The sequence below is a fragment of the Passer domesticus genome, chromosome 29 (genome assembly GCF_036417665.1).
Source record: "Passer domesticus isolate bPasDom1 chromosome 29, bPasDom1.hap1, whole genome shotgun sequence".
NCBI lineage: Eukaryota > Metazoa > Chordata > Aves > Passeriformes > Passeridae > Passer > Passer domesticus.
The window spans coordinates 651,294-672,275 of record NC_087502.1 but is presented as its reverse complement, the minus strand read 5'-3'; the positions used below and the strand labels follow the sequence as shown (position 1 = coordinate 672,275).

The window sequence follows — 20,982 nt, the reverse complement described above, 5'->3', positions numbered from 1 at the left end:
CAAAGACAAGAAAGCAAAGATTTACAGCTGGGTGCATCTTGGCACTTAGCCAAGAGCACACCTGCTATTTTGGAAACACCCTTTGGATACCATTTCTACTGCATCAGCCTATTCATAAACAATTATGCATAGTAAACTTTTCCCAAGCTAGTTTACATATTCCAAGAGCTGTTTAACATGGCTCCTCCTTAGGTCCGCCTTTTTAGAGCATGTGGATTCCTTGGCTGTGGTTATCATCACCTTCAGTTCTGGGCCTTGGTGTATACTTTCTGCTGATGGCAAGTGTTGATAGTTGGCATATCTGTACAGGTGTCCTCATCTTGTGTTCATTGGCTTTTATCCCATTCAAGCAGGCATTTTAACACAAGTATACTTATATCAGCTATTTCTAAGTTTCAGTAAACAACAGAAATAAAAACTATATCTTTATCGTCAAGTTTTTTAACACCACACGTACAGAATCCATTTTAATATTTGTGACTTGGTATTAATTCCGATGCCTGAGCACTTCTGTTTGTTAATATCTCGAAAACTGCTTGGAGTTTTATCATAGAATTCAGCACATAAATTGGGGTTAATAATGAGTTAGATTGCTGTGCTGGTTTTACCTTTTTGTTTACTAATTGTTTTATTCCCGAATCTTGGACTACACCCCTAAGGGCAAATGGGAAACAAATCCATCTCTCTCCTTTTGGATATTCAATTCCCAGTCTATAAGCACTTTTTCCTAAGTTTCTTGCAATCCAATATTTTTTTACGTTTTGCCTACAGGTACTTCATTTGGATGGGTTATAACAGTGCCTGTTGACATGGGGGCGTGCAATAAAAGAGGAACTTTGGTTTCTTTCTATGTAATGCTTTCGGTAGCATTTGTGATACAATCTTGCCATTATCCCAAAAGGGAAAAGACAAAAGATGAGTGACAGAAAAAGGAATAACGGAGGTCTGGTATGGCTTATACCCCCACCTAGCACCCCACAATCCAGGGGTCCTGCCGCCACTACTGCCCAAATTCTGGACGCCCCCCCCCCAGCAACCAGAACCCCCCCAATTCAAGCCCCCCGCCCATTATCCCCCCAGGTTCGGTGTCCCCACCTGCTCGAGCCCCCCCGCTGCCGCCGCCAGCGCTCGGTGATTGTCCTTGAGCAGGATGAGGTCCCCCAAACCTCCCCGGTGGGGGTCGGTGCCCCCCACCCCCAGCACGTATTTCTCCACCTGGCGGAAACCCGGCGTGGTTTCTCAGGTGCCTGCCACGACCCCCACCCAGCCCTGAGCCCGGGCCACCCCCATGGCCCTCGCGGCCATCGAGGCCACCCCACTGCAGCGCCCCAGAATACTGAGCGCTGTTATGAGTAAAAAGTTATCCATTTTTTTTAAGGTTGCAAAGTTAAACAAGTTAAGCAAGTTGCTTTGGTTGCTGTTGAATTGAAGGTTGCCTGCATGTTGCAGCCACCTATTGTTAAGAGCTCTTCTTCAATTACCTGTTAATGGTTGGTGATTAGCCATTGTTCCCCTGATGCTTGCCAGGGAGTGACACCAGACCCGCAGGTAGCAGGGGGGGAGTGACATCAGAGCTAGTATGCAGATGAGAATGCATTTCACCAGATTTTGCAATGTTCCAGGAAAAAAACCCTAAAAACAACGAACCAACATGGAATTAAGAGACCTAAGTGACGTCTAAGGATGAGGAACTTCATCCAGTATCTGCTAAAAATCCTTTTACTTCTCACCCTAACCTGAAAAGGTCTTAACTAGAAAGAGGACCTGGAATGTTACACCGAAAAAGCGGAATTTCCAACTCTCCCGTGAGGATGGAAGCCCCAGCTCTGCCTGCAGACCAGTGGACACAGCTGCATCATCCTCCTCCTCCTCCATGCCACTCCTGGGAGCACAGGCGGCATGGACGCGACCCGTCCATTTCTCCCCACCTGAGCTGATTCTTTTTAATAAAGACATTAAAAAGGAGAAAGATCTCCTGCCCCATTTATTTCAGCGGGGCAGTGTCAGAACCCAGGACATCCCTCTGGGTGCCCTGGATGGCTCGAGACCCGGGCAGGGGGCTCGGGAGTCCTGACATGCAGCCAAAGACCCCTGCGGCTTTGAGTTCCACCCATGGAGCAAATTACCAACTTTATATGAAGAATAACGAGCCATAAAACTTGAAGCAGCATAACAGTAGTTGTCACAGGGTGAAAGGTGGAATTTGGAAGAATTCTTACTATGGGGATCTAGGGGACAAGATGGAGGGATTTGAGCATTGTCCTGTTCTTCTTCCTTCTTCTTCCTAGTCTCCATCCTCTTGGTGATGGTAGCACTCTAGGATTGGTGTAAAGTAGAAAGTCACTGTCCAACATAGATGATACGTAATGGAAAATAACTGCAAATAAAGTATATGTAGTTTTTAGTATAAAGAGATAGCACCATCTCAGGGCAGAGTAGCGTGCCTCAGACTGACCTGCTGAACAGACCTCGGCAGGCCAGACAGAAAATGCTTTAGATAAGAAATAATAAACAACCTTGAGAAGGCGAGCTGAACACTTCTGACTCCTTCTTTGACAGCTGGGTTGGAAAAAGAGACTTTTACCACACCTCGGGGTCACCTTGACCAGAGGAGATCCCCGAGAGGGCAGGGGCACGAGAACAGCACTGGCAACACCAAGTGCTGCTGCTGCTCCTGGGCACAGCTGCTGTGCCAGCACTGATCTGCCCCAGCTCTGCACACAGACATTGCTGCTGCAGCTCCAGAGAAGGCAACAAAAGAGGATCTCTGGTGGGAAATACTTTCTTTCATTTAAAACCACTGAAAGTGCAGCCCCTCATTGACACAGTCTGTGGCCACAGGGAAGGTGGAGAGAAACAAAATGAGCAATGGCACAAACAATGGCATTTCTTTGTGGACAATATTGAGAAAGAAAACAAAGAAATAGGGCCTCCAAAATGAAACCAACAAGGCAATATCAAAAAATACTTCTATTACAAGAGATTTGCAGAAACTGGCCAGCAGTTCAGTGTTTCTGAAACCTCCGCTCATCACTCTCAACACTGCAGCCTTGAGCTCCTGGTTCCTCAGGCTGTAGATGAGGGGGTTCAGGGCTGGAGGCACCACTGAGTACAGAACTGACACCACCAGATCCAGGGATGGGGAGGACATGGAGGAGGATTCAGGCAGGCAAAGGCTGCAGTGCTGAGGAATAGGGAGAGCATGGCCAGGTGAGACAGGCAGGTGGAAAAGGCTTTGTGCTGACCCTGCTCAGAGGAGATCCTCAGCACAGCCCTGAAGATCTGCACATAGGAGAAAACAATGAACACAAAGCATGCAGAGGCTAAAAAGACACTAATCATGATAAGCCCAAGTTGCCTGAGGTAGGATTTGGAGCAGGAGAGCTTGAGGATGTGTGGGATTTCCCAGAAGAACTGGTTTAGGGCATTGCCCTGGCACAGGGGCAGGGAAAATGTATTGGCTGTGTGCAGCAGAGCATTGAGAAAGGCACTGGCCCAGGCAGCTGCTGCCATGCGGGCACAAGCTCTGCTGCCCGGGAGGGTCCCGTAGTGCAGGGGTTTGCAGATGGACACGTAGCAGTCGTAGCACGTGATGGTCAGGAGGAAATAGTCTGCTGACATGAAAAATACAAACAGAAAGAGCTGTGCAGCACATCCTGTGTAGCAGATGTTCCTGGTGTCCCAGAGGGAATTGTGCATGGCTTTGGGGACAGTGGTGCAGATGGAGCCCAGGTCGCTGAGGGCCAGGTTGAGCAGGAAGAAGAACACGGGCATGTGCAGGTGGTGGCCGCAGGCTACGGCGCTGATGATGAGGCCGTTGGCCAGGAGGGCAGCCAGGGAGATGCCCAGCAAGAGGCAGAAGTGCAGGAGCTGCAGCTGCCGCGTGTCTGCCAATGCCAGCAGGAGGAAGTGGCTGATGGAGCTGCTGTTGGACATTTGCTGCCTCCGGCCATTGGGAGCTGTTCATGGGGAAAATTCAGTGACAGGTTAGGAGAAACGTCTTCCAGCAAAATCAAAGCCTTTTCCCACAGACCCTTCACCTGTAACACTCTGAGACCTTTTGATTTTCTAGGAGATTTTCCTTCAGCTTCAAGTGGGGAGCCCTAGTTAGGTGGACTTCAGGTTCAGGGCAGCTACACACAGGGTTTTTATAATTCAGCCTTGCTGTGCAGACGTGGAAGGGGGACAGGGACCTTGTCCTCGTGTTCCACTTTGAAACCCTGTTAACCTGTCAGCATCTGCACTCCCAATGCCAGAGAACAGGAATGGTAAGGTCTCTTTAAATGTTCTAGAATTTTTACAGCTTTTCTTCATCTCCCCTGCTGACTATTTTTGGATGTCAGAAGCTCTCAGCATTTCTGCTGCCCTCAGGGAGAACAGAGCGAGTTCTCTGAGGCAAGGTGGTGAGTGGAGAGTGAAGGGAGAAGGTCTGTCCTGTTCCAGGATTCTCTGGGCTTTCACCTTTCCCAGACAGAGGATGATCACCCTCCCATGTTTCCTTTAAAAACCATCCTGACTCTGCTGAGAGCAGATGGATCCCCTACAGTCCACCAAATGTCCCATCCCCTTCTCAAGGTCTCAGCCCCACATTTGTCTCCAAGGACACACGGGGCCCATTTCACCAACCCAACAGCATTTTCTTGTCATAGACCTTCTGTGTCTTCCCCTGGGGCTTTCAGGTAACACAGAGATGCTACAGGACAGATTTGCATCCTGGAGGGAAGCTCAAAGCTTGGAAGGAAATCTCAGGGAGACTTCCAGGTGTCCTAATGATGGCATTGGATGAAGGAAGATGCAGCTCCTTGCCTGGCTGCACTGACAGCATTGCCCAGAGCCGGGCACTGGGCACAGCGTCACCCTGAGCCAGCTGTGCCCCCTCCCAGAGCCCCCAGGGCCGGGCAGCTGCTCCCAGCCCTGTGCTCTGCAGAGGGAACTGGGCCCGGGGCTGCAGAGCTGCCCCACGGCTCTGCTGCAGCTCTGCCTGCACAGGAGGGGCTTCACGCCTTGGAGCCCCGGCCCTGAGGGCAGAGGCTTGGCTGGGGGACAGGAGGGAGAGGGCTTGTTCAGAGGGAAGGGCTGTACTGGAAGGCATCCTGTGGACATCTCTAAGCTCTTCTTGCCACAACATGTCTGGGTTTTGTTTTCTCTCATTCTCTGATCTTCTCTCTACTTCCTGGAGATTTTCCTCCTGCAGGTGTTTCCCTGTTCCTGAGCTCTCCTTGCCAGCACTCACAGACCCCAAATCTCTGTGCACTCTTTTTGGCAGCAGAAACGTACCTGTTTGCAGAGCACTGGCTGGGGGCAGGTCCAGAAAAGGTGATGCTGGTGCTGGCCATGGTCAGAGGAGTGGCTGAAAACACTTCAGGAAACTCCTGTGGACTTACAGAGCACCCAAAGCTACAGATCAGGTCTCTCAGTGTCAGAACCCAGGACATCCCTCTGGGTGCCCTGGATGGCTCAAAATCCTGGCAGAGGCTCAAAGACCCTGGCAGGAAGCCAAAGACACTTGGGAATTTGATCTCAACCCATGGAGCAAATTACCAACTTTATGTGAAGAATTACAAGTCACAAAAGTTTAAGTAGCATAACAGTAGTTGACACAGGGTGAAAGGTAGAATTTTGAAAAATTTTACTATGGGGATCTAGGGGGCAAGATGGAGGGATTTGGGCGTTGTCCTGTTCTTCTTCCTTCTTCTTCCTAGCCTCCATCTTCCTGGTGATGGTGGCACTTTGGGATTGGTGTAGAGTAGAAAGTCACTGTCTAACATAGGTGATAGGTATTGAAACATAACTGTAAATATCGAATATGTAGGTTATAGTATAAAAGACAACACCATCCTTGTGGGTTGTGAGTGTGCCTCAGACTGACCAGCTGAACAGACCTTGGCAGGCCAGACAGAAAATGTTTTAGATAAGAAATAATAAACTACCTTGAGAACGACAGCCGAAGAAGACTTCTGACTCCTTCTTCGACAGTTGGATTTGGGAATAAGAGACTTTTAACACTCCTTGGGGTCACCTTGACCAGAGGAGATCCCGAGATCTCAGATACTTGTCAAAATTAATAATTTTATAATATTTTATCCTTTCCATTGCACAGGAGAAGGAGGTTGGAAACAACCTCAGGAAACTTCCTTGTCTTTATAAATATTGTTGTCTTGAAAATTTTCTGGAAACTATTTGAAGCTCTCAGCCTGCCCTCCTCCACACCAGACATACACTGAGTTGTACTCACAGAGTCTGTAGGCACTGGGATGTTCCAGCTTCAGGAGATCACTGCAGGAGCTGCAGCTGTCTTGTCCTGCAGCCAGAGGTTCCTGTGCCAAGGGCTGGCAGTGATTCTGCCCCAGGCACTTCTCAGCACCTTCCCAGCCCTGACTGATTGAAGCTCTCTGTGCCTCTGGGCTGTGCCCGGGGTGGCTGCAAGGAGTGGCCCAGCCCTCCTGGGCTAGGAGAGGAGCTGCTCCTCAGGAGAAATGTCATTTTGAAGCTCTTCTTGGTTGCCAGGATGTGCCACTATTCCAGGAGCCTGGCCCAGCTCAGCAGCACAGCAACAGAAAAAGGACTTTAATGACCCTCTTGGGGCTTTGATGTTTTTTACAGGAGACTCAGTCCCTGAGAGAGTCTTCAAAAAACTTCTCAAGAATTCAAATTCAGTTTGAAACTCCAAGTTTGTTGAAGTTTTAATGGGTCCTGCTGAGGGACACGACTGAGAAAGTGTCCCCAGGTTCCAGTTAGGGCAGAACATTGGAGGCAGTGATGACAGATGAGCAAACATGATAGTGCTGAGGAACATGGAGACCACAGCCAGGTGAGGGAGGCAGGTAGAAAAGGCTTTGTGCTGTCCCTGATCAGAGGGGATCCTCAGCATGGCCCTGAAGATCTGCACATAGGCAAAAACAATGAACACAAAACAACCAAAACCTTAACAGCCACTAACCTGTTTACAGGGACAAACAAGGGAAAGGTGTCTCTGATGCTGAGCAAACCTGGATGTGTTTCAGGAATGCAAAGGGCCAAGGCCTGAGCCCCAGCCCCTGGCAAGGCAGATCCTGTCCCTCCCTCCTTGCTCAGGGCTCTTCCCGGGATGGGATCAGCACTGGGATGTGGGGATGTGCAATGCCAAGGGCAGGACCGTGGGGCAGCCCCTGCCAGGCTGCTGAGCAGGGACGAGGAGGCAATGAGGCCCCAGGCCTGCAAGGGTCACTCGTCCCCTCCTCTTGGCTCAGGCCCAGGGCCAGCAGCCATGGCCAAAGTGCTGCCCAAGTTGGCCCTGTCAGGGCCTTGCAGCTGCTGCACATCCCTGTGCCCTGTGCAGCCCAGGCTGTCCTACGGTGTCCCTGCCCTGGCCTCTGTCCCTGCAGGCTGTCCTCATCCCCCGGCTGCCCCACCTGGCTGGCCCCTTCCTTTGCTGACAGCTCTGCCTCCTGCCTGCCTCTGCCTGCCCACACAAAGCCTTGGGCTGATACCAAAAGGGTTCATTCCTTTTTTACCGTGTCTCTGAACTTTCAGCACAGGAACAAGGCATGCAGGGGCTGCTTTCCCAGCATGGATGGTTGGAAGAGAAGAAGAAAACATCTGGCTCAAGGGTGCAGAGAAAACAAGGACTGAATCTGGGAACTTGGAGTGGGTTTTATGGAAGTGGGTAATTTGTAATTCGCATTTAGCAACTGTATAGAAGCAAGACACTGGTAGAATCACATGTCCATGTAAGGTTTGGTGTTATCCAGTGTTGGACCTCAGGCCTGAATAAATTATGTCCTCTCAAACACCAAATTAGTGCTAAGGAGCCTTTTTCTGGTATTTTGGAGGTTTGGTAACAGCAGAGGCTGACAGAACCAAGGAGTCAGCTGTGACAGTGTGGAACCTGATGGAACAAAGGGTCCATTGTGGTACAGTGGCACCTCATGGGACCAAAAGTCCATTGTATCAGAGCAAGTCCTCGTGGAACACGGGAGACCATTGTTGACAGTATGGAAGCTCATGGAGCCATGGGATCATTGTGACAGTGTGGGGCTACGTGGAACCAGTGGTCCATTGGGACACTGCAGATTCGTCTGGAATCAAGGGAATCTTGTTATACTCTGGAACCTCATGGAACAAAGGATCCATGGTGACACTGTGGAACTCAGACCATTGTTGACAGTGTGAAAGCTCCTGCAACCAAAAGTCCATCGTGACACAGCAAGGCCTCCTGGAACCAAGGGTCCCCTGTGGCTCTGTAGGGCTTCCCAGCACCAAAGAAACCATTTTGACACTGTGGGGCCTCATGGAACCACCTGCAACTGTGACACAGCAGGGCCACATGGAGCCAAGGGGCCATGGAGACACTGAGGAACATCATGGAACCAAAGGTCCATTGTTACAGTGCTGGGCCCTGTGGAACCAATGGGACCATCGTGAAACTCCATGATGGTACTCCATGGAACCAAGGGGCCATTCTGATTCTGCTTTGCCTCGTGGAAACAAGGGGCCACTACGACACTGCCTTGAACTAAGGCAGCCTTGTGACACTGCAGGCCCCTTGGAACCAAGGGTCCATTGGGATATTGGAGGGCCTCAATGAACCATGGAGACCATTATGACCCTTTGGAACCTACTGGAGCATAGGGACTGTGGAGGATTTTGTGGACAGTTAGCTAGCTGACAAAGGTCACACTGACATAATACTGTTAGTTCAGCAAGAAGGAGACGAGGATAGGAGACAGAAATCAGTGTCCAAACCTGGCAAGGGCACTGTGCCCTTGGTGCTACATCAGGATAGGGGAGAGGATCGTTAGTTAGAAATATGAAAAAAAGATGAGAACAGCTGCAACATAGTAGTCACAAGAATGCTAAGGTAGATGTAGTTAGCTGATAAGTAACTAACCAATAATGAGCTTGCCTTTTGCAATATGTATTAGCCTCATTAACACCTATATAAATGTATGTGCCTATCAATAAAGTTTTGAGATTTGCTGATCACTCATATTGAGTGCCGCATTTCTTCCGCCGATTACCACAAGGGTCCATTGTGACTCTGTAGGGCCTCATGGGATCACAGGGACCATAGTGACACTGTGGGGCTCTATGGGACAAAGGCGACATAGTGACATCATGGAACCAAGCAGGCCATTGCTATGCTATGGGATATCATGGAATCAAGGAGGCCCTTGTGACACTGCAAGGCCTCCTGGAACCAAAGGGCCATGGTGGCGCTGCGGGGCCTCATGGAACCAAGAGCACAATAGTGACTCTGGGGCTCCAAAAGACCAAGGGCTTGTTCTTATGGTGCAGAACCAACGAGACCATTGTGACACCACAGGGCATCATGGAGCCGAGGGTACCCTGGGACACAGCACGTGCTCATGAAACCATGGAGGCCATGCTTACACTTTGAGGCCTTGTGAAACCAAAGGGTCATTGTGGCACTTTGCATCCCCATGGAACCAAGGAGTCTGTTGTGACGCTATGAGGCCCTATTGGGCCAAAGGGCAGTTGTGGCACTGTATGGCACATGGAACCATGGAGACCACCTGGCCCCATGGAACTAAGGACTCATGGAACAATGTGGGACTCAGGGAACCAAAGGTCCATTGTGACATTGCAGGGCCTCATGGAATACGGGAGGCTATTGTGACACTTCAAGGCCCCATTGCACAAAGGGGCTCTGCAGGACCTTGTGGAACCAAGGAGACCACTGTGACATTCCAAGGCTTCATGGAAGCAAGGGGGCGCCACTGTGACGCTACAGGGCCCAATGGAAGTAAGGGGCCAGTGTGACACAGCTGGACCTCATGCAGCCAAGGGGCCACTGGGATCCTGAGGAGCCCAAAAGAACCAAGGGGCCATTGTGACACTATGTGGCCTCATGGAACCAAGGGGCCATTTTGTCATTGTGCAGCTCCATATAAAAAAAGAGGGCACTGTGACACAGGAAAGCCTCATGGGAAGCAAGGGATCATTGTGATGCTATGGGGCCCCATGGAAACAAGGGGCCAGTGTGACACAGCAGGGCCTCATGGAACCTAGGATCCAATACGACACCACATTGCGACCCTACGGAGCCCTGTGGATCCAAGGGAGCAGGTAACAGGTTTGGTTGGCTTGTCCAGACTGGCTCAACTGACCTTAGCGTGTTGAGGGTCTGTTCTGATGTGCCCCTGAAACACTGGGGCTCTGTGCTTTCCTTTCTATGGAAAGGAACTGTCCCTCCTACCCAGGCACCCATTGTAGGAAAACAGGACTCCTGTATGACTAACCAATATGATTAAGCAGACCCATTTATTGTTTACATTATGCACTTATTTATACATTCTAACCCTACTGCACACGCTGATCACGCTCTTCTTCATTGGTGCCTCTACCTTGTCCATGCATTCTGTGCACTTCCCAGAGTATGTGACTGGTTACAGTCCAGGTGGTTCTCAGCCCTCTGTTACCTAGTTCTTGCGGTCTTGGTATTCCGCTTCTCAGCCTCTTCTTTCTTAATTTTGCACAGTTTATGTCTTAGTAACCGTGATGAATTCCAGAGGGCTCTGATAAGAATAGCTACAAGCAGTATGGCTGGTGCACAGTGTGGCCTAAGTGGTTCAGATACATTGCTACAATTCCCCCTTCTTCTTTCACCAGACAAACCCTTTTCATTATATTTTCTACCAAGCGGGTCACCAATTTCATTAGGCATGGAATAGTACAAAGCAATATAATAATGACTACTAATAGTAACAAAGCTCCCTTTACGATATCTTTCAGCCATCCAGTTCTTCCCCATCCCTCAAACCATTCCTCAAAGCCCAAATCATTCACAGTCAATTTCTTCACGTTGCCTTGTAGTTGTTTGAGTTTCCTGTGAATGGATGCAGAATGGTCAGAGAGGTTCATACAACACATTCCTTCAAAATCCTCACACCCGTGCCCATGTGCTAACAGCAAAAAATCTATAGCAGCTCTATTTTGCAGTGTGCTACGTCTAATACTATCTACATGAGTGAGCATTTGATTTAAGATAGCTGAAGTTGTGTTCAGCTGTTTGACTGTCTAGCATCCCAACTTGTGAAGCATAGCCAAAACTTCAGCAGCAGCAACCTCTGGAGTAAGGAATGATGCTATTATTTGTGCTGGAGCACCCCAAATTCTACATGATTGTCACAATCAGGTCCTAAGCTTGTCATTGCTCTTCTAGTTCTCTTGCTATGTCCTGCTCTCCAAACAGTCAGATCCAGCATTTCGCACATGCGAGTGTCAAACATGGTTAGCTTTCCTAAATAACAAGGACCACCAATTGGATTTCTCAGAAGTGCAGGCCATGCCCTGTCCCCAGAGATTAAAAGGACACCTGGTGGAAGCCTTCTTACAGTCGCATTTTCATCAGCACTTCCAGGATAAGTCCAATTGTGGCAATATTTGGTCAAGTTCTTATACTGGGGAGAATTGGGATTAAGGATGACACTATTATTTTTGGGATGTGGGACTAGGACAATGGTCATCTTAGTTGATTTTGGGTTTAAAAAGTAGTTAAAAAACAAGCAGTAATTCCCAGGTACCAATCCTAGCAAGCCTAGTTCTTGGGGCCCTAGTCTGCTTTCATTCAGTGATTGTGTTCTCATACCTGCTTGGAAGCCCCCTCTGTTTGGCCTAACTCCCAACCTTTTGCATATGTCCAATTTTTTACCACCTCCGGTTGTGATACACCAGTGATTCTCCACACCTGATCTATTCCCTCCCACGTATGGCTTTCCTCTGGCTCCTACCCATTTCGCAAAGAATAAAGTAAAATTACTTATTGGGATACCAATTAAACATATACAGAAGGGATCTCCTGGCATGGCTAAGGACAAACAAAAGGAGTCCACCCCAGTAGCATTGGCCCAAGTAAGCCACATATTCTGCTGATGCCATCCTGGTGGGTCAATTTCTTCTGCACTACCGATGTTGCCACATATCACTAGTAACAGAGGAAGACTCCCAAAAACCCGCACATCTAATTTAAGACAATTCTTCATTCTTATCACCGGAAAAACCCCTTCCTCTAAGAGATCAGGGATAAAATCCAAACTGACTGTGCCTTTTGCTCTTTGCACTCTTCTCCTATTCCTTCTCCTATTCCTTCTCCTTTGGTTCTTCTCTTCCCACCTTCACTTTCTTTGTTCCCACTGCTCAAGTCTAACTCCCCAAGTCCCAGGGATAAATATTCCTTTTCCACATTCAATAACCTTGATCTTATTCTCTCTCTCTTTTTTCTTGAGCTTCCAGACTTTGTTATGATGCCACTGAACAGACTGCCTCAACTGCTCCTGAGTGTCAGACAAGCTCAGCACTTCTTGACACATCTGTGTCAACTCAAAGAGGGAAACCACAGGAGTTCCACCAAAATAAAAGCACCTCAGCCCCCCATGACCAAGCTACCGGCCATGATCTGTCAGATCCCCTTGAAGGAACTGCTAGTATGCATGCCCAGGAAAGAAATAATAACCAGGGTTAGAGGGGCCCTGCCTCTAGCCAGGAAGAGGCACAGGAAAACCAGATCTTCTGGATGGTGTGGATCTGATGGCCTGGCACATCAGAGCCACAAAAATACGACGCCTTAGTTGATAGTGGTGCTCAGTGTACCCTAATGCCTTCAGGACATGTGGGGGCAGAACCTGTTTCCATTGCTGGGGTGACAGGGGGATCACAGCAATTGACACTGTTGGGAGCCAAGGTGAGCCTGACTGGAAAGGAGTGGCAGAAACATCCTATTGTGACTGGCCCAGAGGCCCCGTGTATTCTGGGCATAGACTTCCTCCAGAATAGCTACTGCACAGACTCAAAGGGACTCAGGCAGGCTTTTGGAATAGTTGCTGGAGAGGCAGAGAATATTAAGGAGTTGAACACCTTGCCTGGACTATCAGAAAACCCATCTGCAGTAGGACACCTGAAGGTGGAAGAGCAACGAGCGCCAATTGCTACCTCAACCGTGCACCACTGGCAGTATTGGACAAATCGAGATGTCTTGATCCCCATCCACAAAATGATTTGTGAGCTGGAGAGCCAAGGGGTGATCAGCAAAACCCACTCACCCTTCAACAGCCCCATTTGGCCTATGCAAATCTGACGGAGAATGGAGATTGACTGTGGATTATCGTGCCTTGAATGAAGTGACTCCACCTCTGAGCGCTGCTGTGCCAGACATGCTGGAACTCCAGTATGAGCTGCAGTCCAAGGCACCAAAGTGGTACGCCACTATTGACTTTGCCAACGCATTTGTCTCCATTCTGCTGGCAGCAGCATGCAGGCCTCAGTCTGATTTCACCTGGAGGGGCGTGCAGTACACCTGGAACCGACTGCCCCAGGGGTGGAAGCACAACCCCACCATCTGCCATGGACTGATCCAGGCTGCACTGGAAAAGGGTGAAGCTCCAGAACACCTGCACTACTTTGATGACATCATTGTGTGGGGGAACATGGCAATGGAAGTATCTGAGAAAGGAGAGAAGATCATCCAGATTCTGCTGGAAGCTGGCTTCGCCATCAAGAAGAGCAAAGTCAAGGGACCTGCCTGAGACATCCAGTTCCTGGGAATAAAGTGGCAAGATGGACGGCATCAGATTTTGACTGAGGTCAACAATAAGACCACCATGAAGTCTCCATCGACCAACAAGAAGGAAACACAAGCTTTCCTCGGTGCCTTAGGCTTTTGGAGAATGCACGTTCCCGAGTACAGCCAGATTGGGAGCCCTCTCTCCCTGGTCACACACAAGATGAATGATTTCCACTGGGGCCCTGAGCAGCAACAAGCCTGTGCCCAGATCAACAGGAGATCACTCATGCAGTAGCCCTTGGCCCAGTCATGACAGAACCAGAGGTGAAGAATGTGCTTTACTCTGAAGCTGGGAGCAATGGCTTGTCCTGGAGCCTTTGGCAGAAGATGTCTGGGAAGACTTGAGGCTGACCACTGGGATTCTGGAGCCGAAGTTGGAGAGGGTCCGAAGCCAACTACACTCCTACAGAGAAGGAAATCTTGGCCTCCTATGAAAAAGTTCAAGCGGCCCCGGAGGTGATTGGCACGGAAACACAACTCCTCCTGGCACCCCAACTACCAGTGCTGGGGTGGATGCTTAAAGGAAATGTTCCCACTACCCACCATGCCACCAATGCCACATGGAGCAAATGGATTGCCCTCACCACACAGCATGCCCGTATTGGAAACCTGAATTGCCCTGGGGTTTTGGAGATAATTACAAACTGGCCAGAAGGTGAAAACTTTGGTCTCACTGACAAAAAGGAGCAGGAACAAGTGTCACGACCTCCACCGTACAACCAACTACCAGCAGAGGAAACACACTATGCTCTTTCCATTGACGGCTCCTGTTGCAACGTAGGGATGAACCAGAAGTGGAAAGCAGCCATGTGGAGGCTCACACGACAGGTTGCACAAGCTACCAAAGGAGAAGGTGGATCACGTCAACTTACTGAACTCAAGGCCGTTGAGCTGGCCCTGGACATTGCTGAAAGAGGGGTGAGCAAAACTCTACCTTTAGACTGATTTGTAGATGGTAGCCAACGCTCTGTGGGGCTGGCTGGAAAGGTGGAAAAAGGCCAACTGGCAGTGTAGGGGAAAATCAGTCTGGGCTTCTGATGAATGGAAAGACATTGACACTTAGGTAGAGAAGCTACCTGTGAAAGTCAGTCATGTAGTTGTCCATGTCCCTGATAGTCAGGCTAATGAGGAACACCAAAACAATGAGCAGGTAGATCAGGCTGCAAAGACAGAGGTATCAAAGACAGACTTAGATTGGCAACATAAGGGGGAGTTGTTCCTAGCTTGATGGGCCCATGATGCCTCAGGTCATCAGGGCAGAGATGCCACCTCTAAGTGGGCACGAGACTGAGGGGTGGATCTAACCATGGACGGTATTTCTCAGGTTATCCATGACTGTGAGACATGTGCTGCCATCAAACAGCCCAAGCGAGTGAAGCCCCTGTGGTATGGTGGGCAGTGGTCCAACTACAAGTATGGGGAGGCCTGGCAGATTGACAACATCACACTGCCCCAGACACGCCAAGGCAAGCGCTACGTGCTGACCATGGTGGAAATCACCACAGGATGGATGGAGACTTACCCTGTGCCTCACGCTACTGCCCAGAACACCATTCTGGGCTTGGAAAAGCAAGTCCTGTGGAGGCATGGTACCCCTGAGAGTCCGCCAACAGGACTCTCATTTCAAGAACATTTCAAGAACAGCCTTATCAACACCTGGGCTAGGAAACATGGCACTGAGTGGGTGTACCATATTCCTCAGCATGCACCAGTGGCTGGGAAAGCTGAGCAGTGCAATGGCCTGCTTGAAACCACCCTGAAGGCACTGGGTGGGGGGACTTTCAAGAACTGGGAGATTAATTTAGCAAAGGCCACATGGTTAGTGACACCTGAGGTTCCACTAACCAAGCAGACCCTTCCCAATCTGAGCCCTTGCAAACAACAGATGGAGATAAGGTTCCAGGGGTACATAGGAGAGGTATGCTGGGGAAAACTGTTTGGGTTAATTCAGCCTCCAGCAAAGACAATCCCATCCGTGGGGTTTTCTTCACTCAGGGTCCAGGTTGCACCTGGTGAGTGATGCAAAAGGATGGAGAGACCCAATGTATACCTCAAGGGGACCTTGTTCTTGGAAGAACTACCCATGACACTCTGCCTGTATCTGGATCTGCATGTATAGATGTATGTAATTTTTAAAGGTTTAAACGTTCTCTCTTTATCACCTTAGAATTTCTTCCCATTGAGTTGCTAATGGGAACTGATGGCTTGAGCTGGATGGGGAATGGAAACTAGGTTTTTTGGGAGTTTCTCTGGCTGGCACTGGAGACATAGGCTGGGGAGGGAATTCGCCACCAATGCGAGACTGCATCTCTGCTGCCTTCTCCTACCACCACCACAACCCAGCAGGGAACCTTTCTTCTCCTGCTGGGCCTTGCATTCCCCTACCCTGCCAGGACATCCTGCAGGTTCCAGCACTTGCTGTGGAGTTTCTGATACATCTCGTCTAATGCCTTGGGATTTTCTGCTCATCCCTGCCGTTCCAGCCTGCTGCTTCCGAGAGTCCTGTCGGGGCACCAGGATCGGTGGCCCCAGGGTTTGTGAAGCCAAGCCTCTCCCCCATCCCTCCCGGTCTGGGCCCGGCCGCCATTGCCGCGCGCTCCCCGAGCCCCCGCCGCAGCGCCCCCTGCAGCCCCGCGGGGATCCCTGCACGGCCCCGCCCACCGGGAGCCACCAGCGCCCCTGCTGGCTGCGAGCGGAACTGCACCGCAGGGGAAAGTGCCGCGGCCAAAGGCTGGGACTGGGTTCCTGCTCTGTGATTGTTAATGCTGCAGCTGCTGGTGTTTGGTTTGCCTTGTTACACATACGCGTAAATAACTGTTATTGCTATTCCCATATCTTTGCCTGAGAGCCCCTTAATCTCAAAATTATAATAATTCGAAGCGGCAGGGGTTTGCATTCTCCATTCCAAGCGAGGCTATCATGCCTTCCCTAGCAGACAGCTGTCTTGTAAACCAAGACAAGGTGTTTCAGTGCCATGGATCACAGAATGGGCCATGGATAATTTCCATGTTCCCCACGGAAGTACTGTCCCTCCCCATCCCCTCTGAGGAGCTGAGCAGGAGGAGCTCACAGGGCACTTCACCTGCAGAGCAGCTTTTGCCTTACGACGGATGAAAGTCTGCTTAATAATGGTTTTGCTCACCTGGGTTCTTCTCCAGCTATGCAATGGCAAGCAGAGTTTCATGATATATGGCAATGTTTACATCTTCCCCACTTTGAATTCCCTGGAAGAGCTGACAGAGGGTCTTCTTCAACACAGCTTCCAGGGCCTTTGCAATTTCCTCCTCTTTGTTTCCTGTGAGGAAAGAATAAGGTCACTGGGTCACTGATATTTCCTCCTTGAGCCGGAGACAAGCTATCTGACACAAGCATGCCCAAAGGTCACACTTTGTATCCTGCCTGAGCCAGGCCCAGGGGCACAGTCTGGGGCCAGCCAGGCCCACACTGGAGCCTGTGCCCCAGCTGACCCTTCCCCTTCCCAGCACGAGCTCCTGCAGGCAGAGCTGCTCTCCACAGGCCCTGTGCTCACAGACACATCCAGGCTCTGCTCAGGGAAGCTCCTCTCCCTGCTGGTCATCATCAGGGAAACAAGGCTGAGCTCACCTGTGCCCCAGCATGGGACCAGGAGTGGGGCAGCAGGAGAAGGGCAGTGGGGAAAGGGAGAGAGATGGGGACAGGACTTCAAGTAGGGACCCATAGCAAGTACCAGGCAGTGAGAGAACTCCCTGCACACACCCTCTGCAAAGGTGAGGGACTTTGACCACTTGCACCTGCAGAGAACACTTCAGCATGGGGCTGTGTGGCTGCAGCTCTGTGGCTACAGAGAGCAGCACAACTTTCCCAGGCATTATGCTGGAAAAGGCTGTAAGAATATCAGAGAAAAGAAAGGGAAAGAATTCTTATCTTCACTTGCTGCACAAGTTGTTGTGAACATATGGAATGTGTTATGGAGATTTGTCTTCCAAAGGGTGGTTTCTTAATTAGCCAAAGATGATGGTGTTTGGACTGGAGGACCAATTAGGTTCACCTGTATTGTAACTGTCTATAAAAGCACTGGGTTTCTTAATAAGGATAGGATAATAAAGGGATAGATCAGCCTTCTGTGAATCAGAGAGTCAATGCTAACTATTACCTGGATGGGGGCCTGTGACAAGAGAGGTGTTTCAGTGCCACGGATCACAGAAGCTGTTCCCCATGGAAGGACTGTCCCTCCCCATCCCCTCTGAGGAGCTGAGCAGGAGGAGCTCAAGGGTGCTTGGCCTGTAGAGCAGCTTCTGCTTTCAGATGGATGAAAGTCTGCTTAATAATAGCACTGCTCACCTGAGTTCTTCTTCAGCTCTGCTCTGAAAAGCTGAACCTCATCCTTTATGGCCTCTGGCCATTCCTCTACATCTGCTTCCAGAGTTCGAATTTTTCGGGAGAGCTCCCGGAATCTCGTATTCAACTTGGCTTCCAGGGTCCTTGCAATTTCCTCCTCTTCGTTTTCTGTGATGAAAGAACAATGTCACAGGGTCACTGATGTTTCCTACTTGAGCAGGACACCAGCTATCTGACACAAGCATGCCCAAAGGCTCTGATTTAACCTCCCTGGCAGAGGGTCTCTCCTCAGGGCTCTCCTGTGGGTGGTTTTTTCCTTCCTCATTCCCCCTTAGAGATCCTCACCTCACAGGAATTCCAGTTGGCCATGAAGGCACAATCTGGAAATGGTTTTCCCTTTACTCACACAAGACACAAGAAAGCCAGGACACATTTTCATCCCTTTTCAACATCTCCTTTATGCTTTCAGTAGCCCAACAAATAGAGCTCCAACTTTGAAGTGGGCCACACAATTCTAAGCCCACAATGGATTGAGCCAGCAGGAATTGCAGGGGTTTGCCTGGACTCTCCTGGGCTGCTCCTTGCCCTGGCTTTGCTGGCTGCAGCTGGAGCACAAACAGGACCCAGGGTCAGGGAGGGCCCATTGTTCCTCAGCTCTCCCTGCCCTGGGGCCAGAGGCTGTTCCCAACACACTTTGTGTCCTGCCTGAGCCAGGCCCAGGGGCACAGTCTGGGGCCAGCCAGGCCCACACTGGAGCCTGTGCCCCAGCTGACCCTTCCCCTTCCCAGCACCAGCTCCTGCAGGCAGAGCTGCTCTCCACAGGCCCTGTGCTCACAGACACATCCAGGCTCTGCTCAGGGAAGCTCCTCTCCCTGCTGGTCATCAACAGGGAAACAAGGCTGAGCTCACCTGTGCCCCAGCATGGGACCAGGAGTCGGGCAGCAGGAGAAAGGCAGGGGGGAAAGGGAGAGAGATGGGGACAGGACTTCAAGGGGGGACCCATAGCAAGTACCAGGCAGTGAGAGAACTCCCTGCACACACCCTCTGCAAAGGTGAGGGACTGAAGAGGGACTTGGACCACTTGCACCTGCAGAGAACACTTCAGCATAGGTGTGTTTCGGTGCCATGGATCACAGAAGCTGTTCCCCATGGAAGGACTGTCCCTCCCCATCCCCTCTGAGGAGCTGAGCAGGAGGAGCTCACAAAGGGGTTGGCCTGTGCAGCCACTTCTGCCTTCAGATGGATGAAAGTCTGCTTAATAATAGCACTGCTCACCTGAGTTCTTCTTCAGCTCTGCTCTGAAAAGCTGAACCTCATCCTTTATGGCCTCTGGCCATTCCTCTAGATCTTCTTGCAGAGTTCGAATTTTACGGGAGAGCTCCCGGAATCTCATATTCAACTTGGCTTCCAGGGTCCTTGCAATTTCCTCCTCTTCGTTTTCTGTGATGAAAGAACAATGTCACAGGGTCACTGATGTTTCCTCCTTGAGCAGGACACCAACCATCTGACACAAGCACGCCCAAGACCCTGATTTAAGCTCTCTGGCAGAGGGTCTCTCCTCAGGGCTCTCCTGTGGGTGGTTTTTTCCTTCCTCATTCCCCCTTAGAGATCCTCACCTCACAGGAATTCCAGTTGGCCATGAAGGCACAAGCTGGAAATGGTTTTCCCTTTACCCTCACACTTTTAGCAGGGAGGGGACAAGAAACCCAGAACACATTTTCATCCCTTTCCAACATCTCCTTTATGCTTTCTCTAGCCCAATAAATAGAGCTCCAGCTTTGAAGTGGGCCACACAATTCTAAGCCCACAATGGCTTGAGCCAGCAGGAATTGCAGGGGTTTGCCTGGACTCTCCTGGGCTGCTCCTTGCCCTGGCTTTGCTGGCTGCAGCTGGAGCACAAACAGGACCCAGGGTCAGGGAAGGCCAATTGTTCCTTATCTGTCCCTACCCAGGGGCCAGAGGCTGTTCCCAACACACTTTGTGTCCTGCCTGAGCCAGGCCCAGGGGCACAGTCTGGGGCCAGCCAGGCCCACACTGGAGCCTGTGCCCCAGCTGACCCTTCCCCTTCCCAGCACGAGCTCCTGCAGGCAGAGCTGCTCTCCACAGGCCCTGTGCTCACAGACACATCCAGGCTCTGCTCAGGGAAGCTCCTCTCCCTGCTGGTCATCATCAGGGAAACAAGGCTGAGCTCACCTGTGCCCCAGCATGGGACCAGGAGTGGGGCAGCAGGAGAAAGGCAGGGGGGAAAGGGAGAGAAATGGGGACAGGACTTCAAGGGGAGACCCATAGCAAGTATCAGACAGTGAGAGAACTCCCTGCACACACCCTCTGCAAAGGTGAGGGACTGAAGAGGGACTTGGACCACCTGCACCTGCAGAGAACACTTCAGCATGGGGGTGTTTCGGTGCCATGGATCACAGAAGCTGTTCCCCATGGAAGGACTGTCCCTCCCCATCCCCTCTGAGGAGCTGAGCAGGAGAAGCTTACAAAGGAGTTGGCCTGTGCAGCCACTTCTGCCTTCAGATGGATGAAAGTCTGCTTGGCAATGGCCCTGCCCACCTGGGATCATCTCCAGTTCTTCTCTGATCTCCTCCCTCTCTTTGGACTCTAAGTTTTTGAAATTTTCATGCAGAGCTTTCATTTTATTGCTGAGGTCCTGGAAAGCCTCGTCGATTTTGGATTCCAGGGTCTTCTCACTCTTTCTCCTTCCTGTAGGAAAAGACTGGTGTTAGTGGGAAACTGACACTTATCCCTTGAGCGGGAGACCACCCATTCTCTCTGAGCATGCTTGTATCCTCTTTTTTAAAGTCTCTTCTTGAGGGTCTCTTCTTACATCTTGCTGCAGGTTGTTTTTTTCTTCCTCTCTCTGGAGAAATAATCACTTCAGAGGAATTAAGCACTGTCCTCAAGGTGCAATCCAGAAATAGATTATTTTTTTGCTTTATTTCTTTATTCAGAGGACAAACAAAATACTCAGACTTAGGTCCCTCATGTCCTGCCTGTTTATCAATTTGTTTTCTCCAGACCTCTCTTTCTTATACCATCCTTTCTAATTCAGCAGCCTTGGAAATAAATTCACTCATCCCTGAAAAACAGAGATGTGG

At 50.3% G+C, this 20,982-nt stretch overlaps 1 protein-coding gene and 1 long non-coding RNA gene across 2 annotated transcripts in view; one reads left to right on the top strand and one right to left on the bottom strand.

Annotated features, from left to right (window-relative positions):
• Positions 1-10,244: 10,244 nt before the first annotated feature.
• LOC135287413 (uncharacterized) overlaps positions 10,245-20,982 on the bottom strand; it is a 30,905-nt gene continuing 20,167 nt past the window's right edge. Inside the window, exons 4-8 of the mRNA XM_064400772.1 lie at positions 20,438-20,587; positions 19,154-19,318; positions 17,882-18,046; positions 16,704-16,856; positions 10,245-10,828 (exon numbers count right to left, since the gene is read on the bottom strand). Coding sequence (XP_064256842.1) covers positions 16,720-16,856; positions 17,882-18,046; positions 19,154-19,318; positions 20,438-20,587 — 617 coding nt within the window. The 3' untranslated portion in view covers positions 10,245-10,828; positions 16,704-16,719. The remainder of the gene's footprint in view (positions 10,829-16,703; positions 16,857-17,881; positions 18,047-19,153; positions 19,319-20,437; positions 20,588-20,982) is intronic.
• On the top strand, positions 10,825-15,916 carry LOC135287427 (uncharacterized). The gene is made up of 2 exons (XR_010351105.1): positions 10,825-14,479; positions 14,886-15,916. It is a non-coding gene; the product is annotated as an uncharacterized LOC135287427 (long non-coding RNA).